This window comes from Triticum aestivum, chromosome 5D (genome assembly GCF_018294505.1).
Source record: "Triticum aestivum cultivar Chinese Spring chromosome 5D, IWGSC CS RefSeq v2.1, whole genome shotgun sequence".
NCBI classification, from domain to species: Eukaryota; Viridiplantae; Streptophyta; class Magnoliopsida; order Poales; family Poaceae; genus Triticum; species Triticum aestivum.
Genome location: NC_057808.1, coordinates 356,818,303 through 356,825,378, shown reverse-complemented (window position 1 = coordinate 356,825,378; position 7,076 = coordinate 356,818,303). Strand labels below are relative to the sequence as shown.

Here is a 7,076-nt window from a genome sequence, read left to right as displayed (position 1 = left end):
GGAACTGTCATTTTAACCGTGTGTCAGACTTCTTGGAAGAAAGTGGAGCATGGAACTTACAACGGCTCAAGGATCATTTCTGGGAGATGGACATCAATGAAATTCTAAAGATCAAAGCTTCACCGAGAAGAAGGGAGGACTTCATTGCTTGGCATCCTGGAAAGCACGGCTCTTTCTCTGTGAAGAGTGTCTACCACCTGGCGACCTCGGCTCGGGAGGAGAGCGTTGCACGTGGGGCGTCCAGCTCATCCCCGGATGGTGATCGGAAGTTGTGGAAAATACTCTGGCAGTCTAAAGTTCCTCTTAAGATGCGTATCTCAGCGTGGAAGGCTTGCTCGGGAGCTTTGGCGACAAACGAGTGCAAGGTCTATAGACATATCAGCAGGCGGGGCACTTGTCCTATGTGCGGTATTGAAAGAGAAGACTCATTCCATGCTCTTATCTCCTGTGCACATGCGATATCATTATGGGAGGCGATGCGGAGCGTGTGGAATCTGCCACCTCGTGAGTGCCTTGTCAATTCGGGTCCTGACTGGCTTCTTCACGTACTTGCTGTGTGCTCAGCGCAGGTACGGGATATGGTTATCCTTCTTTGCTGGCGTATATGGAGTGTGCGCTCAGATGTCACTCATGGCAAACAATATTCACCAGTGGACGCGTCGGTCGCTTTTTTGGACAGCTATCTGAGGTCGCTCAGATTATCGGAACAGTTCACTACTGAGCAAATGATCAAGGGGAAGATGGACGTGGTCCAAGAACCGGAAGTCCGGTCTGAATCTGTTCCAGTGGAAGTGGAACCCTGGCCCCCGCCGCCGGCTGGTTATGTTGCACTGTCTGCCGATGGCTCCTTTCAGCCAATGGACGGTTCGGCAGCTACGGGTTTGCTGTTGCGTCGACATGATGGCTCTATCATCTTCTCGGCCTACCAGGTTCTTTTCCACTGTAAGGATGCCCTGGAGGCGGAAATTCATGCAATTATGCAAGGTATGGCGCTGGCACTCCAGCATTCCGCTCTACGGTATGGGTACAATCAGACTCTTCAGTAGCGTTATCTTCACTCGTTGATGCAAGTTTGTCCAGATCCATCTATGGTCATCTTGTTGCTGAAATCAAGTCTCTTATGGAGGAAAGGGAGTTCGTTCCGAATTTTTTTTACTAGAAGTTAAAATAGGGTTGCAGATTGTTTGGCCTCTTATAGCCACACTGGGTCTTGTGCTGCAGTGTGGTTGTAGGAGTTCCGCCGTGTATAAGGGAACTTGTGCCACGTGATTGTATCCCTATGTTCATGGAATAAAACTCACTTTTTCCCGCCAAAAGAAAAATCATGCCCAGTCCGGCGTTTCCGGCGGCACCGTGGCCGAGATTGCGGTGCCAATCATTGCCACGTTCCGTTGAACCGATGGAAGCCTCCTGGGTCGCGTTGACACATATCCGCGCCGCGTACAGCGTGCCTAGCCGCCGCTGCTGCTGCCTGGCTGTCCAAAGTCTTATCCGGGTATAGTATCTTGAGATTCGGCTGCCGCGCGCACGGTCACTCGAGGTTCGTTGGTGAGTTGATGCGAGCACGTCGCCGTGCCTGGCTCCTGGTCCTGGGACAGAACGATCGGACGAGCACCCCCTACACATAGAAAAAACAAGGGAAAAACATACACATGGACTTGGCTCGATCGATACAAGCAAGGAACAAAACACCCACGTCCAGGGAGGAACGCCTGACGCAACGAATAAACCCCAGCCTCACCCTCACGGCAAATGGCGATTCCACGACACCCAAACAGCCCGCCCGGCGTCACGGCCACCGCCATCAGAGAGACGCCAACTTTTTTTTTTTTTTGAGGGGTGAGAGACGCCAATTGGGCGCAGATCGTGGACCCTGCGTTGCACTCCAGCTGTGGGCTGTGGCACTCGGAACGGGTCTGAACTTGTGGGCCACCAACCACCCCAGAAATATTCCTTTTTTTTTTGGACAGAGAACCTCTGAAGAAACTGCCGCCCGGCCGAGGCAAAACGACGCAGAGGTCGCAAGCCGGCAACCCACACCTGTTGTCCAGTCGTCGACGGCTCCTCAATCTTCATTGCAGTTGCCGCCCCCGCGGTTGGCGCGTTCCCCCGATGGTCGCCCCGCTCTCCCTCCTCGCCGCCCTCCTCGCCGTCGTCCATGTCCACGGCGCCGACGCTCTCTCAGGTGGAGTAATTTGGATTCTTGCTCGAGCCTGATCGGCACTCGTTCATGGACCTCACCGGCATTCCTTCGTTCTTTCGTTCCTTCACCGCAGGGTACCAGATAAACTGCGGCGCGGGCGGCGAGCGCGTGGTCGGCAACGTGACATGGGTCCCGGACGGGCCGTTCGTGCGCGTCGGCAGCGCCGCCGCCGTCCCGTCCCCGCCGGGCGGCGGCGGGATGCCGCCGATGCTCTCCTCGCTCCGCTACTTCCCGGACGCGTCGGCCAGGAAGCACTGCTACGTGCTCCCCGCGGCGAGGAAGGCCACGTACCTGGTCCGCACCACGTACTACTACGGCGGGTTCGACGGCGGTGACAAGCCGCCAGTGTTCGACCAGATCATCGAGGGCACGCGGTGGAGCGAGGTGGACACGGCGGCCGACTACGCCCGCGGCCGCGCCACCTACTTCGAGGCCGTCGTGCGCGCCACCGGCCGGCAGGTCAGCGTGTGCGTGGCGAGGAACGCGGGCACCGCGCCCACGTCCAGCCCCTTCATCTCCGCGCTCGAGGTGGTGCCGCTGGACGACTCGGTGTACAACTCCACCGACTTCTCCTCCTACGCCCTCAGCACCATCGCGCGCCACAGCTTCGGCCACGACGCCTCCGTCCTCAGGTAACGCTCGGTCACCATGGCCGCCGTGTTTCTGTTCTCCGCTGCAATCCGCTGCAGGTGTTCGATCATGACTTCATGATCACGCGAAATGCACCATTCTGCAGCCATCCAGATGCAGGAGATGAGTTCAACCGGTACTGGGAGCCGTACAGCGACGGCGCCCCGGTGGTGGAGAGCCAGGGGAGCGTGGCGCCGGCGGCGTTCTGGAACAAGCCACCGGAGGACGTGTTCCGGCGCGGAGTGACTGCCAGCCGCGGGGATACCCTCGAGCTCCAGTGGCCGCCGGCGCCGCTGCCCAAGGCGAGCTACTACCTGGCGCTCTACTTCCAGGACAACCGGGCGCCGAGCCCGCTCAGCTGGAGGGTCTTCGACGTCGCGGTCAACGGCCAGGCCTTCTTCGCCGGCCTGAATGTCTCGACGGCGGGGTCAATGCTGTACGGCGCCGCATGGCCGCTCTCCGGGCAGACCAAGATCACGCTGACGCCCGCCCCGGGGTCGCCGGTCGGGCCGGTGATCAATGCGGCGGAGCTCATGATGGTTGTTCCGCTCGGAGGGAGGACTCATCCTAGAGATGGTACTAATAAAGATCCGATCAATGCAGCATTGCAGCACCTTCCATGCGCCATGGCTGATCCAGCCCCTTTCCTCACGAGAATTCTGTAAATCATCCATGCATTTTATCATTTTTGCTGCAGTGATCGGCATGGAGGGGCTCGCGAGAGGCTTCGCCAAGCCGCCGTCGGACTGGAGCGGCGATCCTTGCTTGCCCGTCGGGAACTCCTGGACCGGTGTTTCCTGCAGCCAAGGCGCACTTGCTCGAGTAACTGCTCTGTAAGTTGCAAACATGATCAGTATGTTCTTTCCAATTTCAATCTCTCAACAATGGACGATGAGCGTTGTGCATTTGCTGCTGCAGCAACCTCACCAATTTCAGTGTTGGAGGGTCCATATCTGACAGCATTGCTAACCTGACTGCAATCTCGAGCGTGTAAGCTTCTTGATACCAACTGATGTCAGATCTGCATGCTAAACTAAATGAGAAGTTAGGTTTCTGATTCGAGAAAGGCTTTGTTGCAGCTGGCTTGTGGGGAACAATCTGACAGGACAAATTCCAGTTATGAGCTCTCTGCATCATTTGGCATCTCTGTAAGTAGAAACATACAACATGATTATTTGCGCAAAATGATTTTCTGGAGATCATAATTATACTACTACTAGTCGACAAAATGAAGACGCTGGCTGTTCCATTTCACTACTTAATCCGGGTTGCATTTCTGACCTGAAGGCACCTGGAGGACAACCAGTTGGCAGGGCCGATTCCTCCGTCACTCGGAGACCTTCCAAGACTTCAGGAACTGTAAGTGGCTTCAACATGCAGTCCATACTTTGCCAAGCTGTGGCTGCATTATCCAGCCATGATGTTGCTCAATTGACATACATGTTGCAATTGAGCTCTGTTGCAATTTCTGACAACTTGAATTCTTGTTCAACAGCTTTGTGCAGAACAACAATTTACAGGGCAGCATTCCGATCGGCCTCAACAGAACGAGCATTACGTTCAAGTGAGCAATCACCAACATTGTATTACAGTATTACTTTTTAGTTGAGCGTTCTATTTTTGTGCCTGTGATACATATAGTCTTGCAGCGAATGACGAATTCATACTTTGACAGGTACACACCTGGGAATAACCTTAACCAACAATAATGCCGCAAGGAACAGAACATGAGATGTTTATGGGATAGTGAGAAGCCATCGACAAAACAAAAGTGTGAGAATGAGGGCATGCATATCTAACTGGCACAAGACAATGTTGGCTTATTTCCCTTTGGTATTGCCAATGTTTTTGTTCTTTCTTTATATTTTTTCTTTTTGAGAGACCAAAGTGTTACTATTGTATATGCAACTGTACACTATGAACTTTGTCGCGCTTGATTCCATTTATTTATGTGTATATGTAAATATCTAAATTTGTTAGAGAGGCAATCACAAAGATAATATGCCTTTTTTTAATCGATGTGGATGCTAGAGGCAACCTCTCTATTCGAAGAAAGTTTAAGGCCTCTCTATTCGAAGACATATTTAGAGCATCTCCAACAGCCGCCGAACGCGCCGCGTGCTAAAAACTACTTTGCCGCACGCCCATCGCCTGATTTGGCGCGGCGCGCAGCGCTGGCTCCAGCAGCCGCGCTAAAATGCAGCGCGCGCGCAGCTCCAGCAGTGCGCAAAAATGACTCTCGCACAAACAACATATGCATTCCAAAACAGGAGCAAAAAGATCAAACACAAACAAAAATAAATCAAAATAAATAGTTCAATTTCGTTATTACAACTCAAACAAACAGTTTATCGTTCAATACAACAAGTAGTGCGATAAACACAACAAATAGTTCAACAATACAATATCGAACGCACAAATCATGATGCTCTTTTGTCGTCCATTCCATGCCCACAACTCCCCAATGAGATCCTTCTGAAGATCATTATGCGCTGCGGGACGTCAAATGGCATGATAGAAGGCAACAAAACGGGCCACCCTTTCAGCCCTCCGTCGCACTCGCACGGGATGTCCCAAGAGCTCATACTGAGAGTAGTCTACATCTTGGCCACGCTCATTCTCGATGATCATGTTATGCATGATCACACAAGCGTGCATGATGTACCAAAGCATTTTCTGATCCCAAAATCTAGCCGGTCCTCTCACAATAGCAAATTGGGCTTGCAAAATCCCAAAAGCTCTCTCCACATCTTTTCTAGCCGCCGCCTGAGCATTGTGGAAATCAAGATTTTTCTTACCTTCCGGCTTTTTCAACGGCTTGACAAAGGTTTGCCACTTTGGATAGATGTCATCCGCTAGATAATAGCCATAGTTGTATGTACGACCATTTGCTACAAACTGCACCGGTGGCAACTCACCATTTGCAATCTTATTCATCAGTGGTGACCGGTTGACAACATTGATGTCATTCAAAGATCCAGGCATTCCAAAGAATGCATGCCAAATCCAAGTCTCTTGATCGGCCACCGCTTCAAGGATTATAGTGGAACCCTTTTTTGGCCGTGGAATTGCCCATGCCATGCCTTTGGACAATTCTTCCAACTCCAATGCATGCAATCTATTGAGCCAAGCATGCCAGGAAAGCCGCGAGCTTTGTTCATCGCCAATAGCCTTGCGGCGTCTTCAACATTGGGAGATCTCAAATACTCCTCGCCAAACACTTGCACAATTCCGACTGCGAAGCGCTTGACACACATGATGGCTTGGCTCTCACCCATAGCCAAGTGATCATCAACTAGATCAGCCGATATACCATATGCCAACATACGCAAAGCGGCTGTCACCTTCTGAAAGGTGCTATGCCCGACTCTCCGGCGGCATTCCTCCTTTGCTGAAAAAAGCGGTCATGGCTCGCTAGTTTCTCTGCAATGCGCCTGAACAACTCGGTGCTCATCCTAAACCGGCGACGAAAATAGGACTCGGCGTATGTGGGATTCTCCGCAAAATAATGCCTGATCAATCTGTTATGGACATCGATCCTATCCCTCCAAATTTTCTGCCGACCCATAACCGAACCACCGTGCTTCGGTTTTTTATTGATATGCATAGCTAGGATCATTGCAAGATCCTCCTCCTCTTCCATATCAAATTCTTCTTCGGAAGAACACGAACTCATCTACAATGTTCAATACTATGCTATAAAAATTACAATCAACATGCACGAAATTCATGGCTTTTGAGCAATACATACCTTCTAGGCGTTTTGTCGAACACCTTGCGGGCGCCGAGCGGCAGCGAGCGCTCGGGCGCTGTTCGTCGGAGGACGGACGCGCGCGAGGGGCGGCGGGACTAGAGGGGGGGCGGAGAAGCCGCCGCGGGGCGGGGATAGGCCGGGGAAGCGCCGGAACGGTCACCGGGTGGCGCGGTCGGCGGCGGCGGCGCGGCTGGATGGGGGGTGGGAGTTGCGAGTGAGCGCGCGAGAGTTCAGCACGCGGGAGCGGGCGCAGCAAATAAGCGGCGCGCGATTGAGTTTCGGCCCGCGCGCTGAACTACATATGCCGCGCCCGCTGGAGCAACTATACCGGTTGCGCACGCGCTAAAACGGGCAATTTTGCGGTGCGGCACTAGTTTGGCGCGGCTGTTGGAGATGCTCTTAGATGGTTAGCTGTGTCAGCAATTCGTGTTTCTTTACCTTGCGCGTGTCTTGATTCTTTACTTCATTTACTTACTTTGGCGCTCCATT

At 52.9% G+C, this 7,076-nt stretch overlaps 1 protein-coding gene across 1 annotated transcript; it reads left to right on the top strand.

Annotated features, from left to right (window-relative positions):
• The first annotated feature begins 1,975 nt into the window (after positions 1-1,975).
• On the top strand, positions 1,976-4,821 carry LOC123124901 (probable LRR receptor-like serine/threonine-protein kinase At1g67720). Its single transcript, XM_044545450.1, has 9 exons — positions 1,976-2,185; positions 2,277-2,835; positions 2,940-3,409; positions 3,531-3,666; positions 3,752-3,823; positions 3,913-3,981; positions 4,121-4,192; positions 4,329-4,397; positions 4,509-4,821. The coding sequence occupies exons 1-9, from the start codon at positions 2,113-2,115 to the stop codon at positions 4,540-4,542; spliced, it is 1,554 nt and encodes a 517-aa protein (XP_044401385.1). The 5' UTR covers positions 1,976-2,112; the 3' UTR covers positions 4,543-4,821.
• Positions 4,822-7,076: the final 2,255 nt, after the last annotated feature.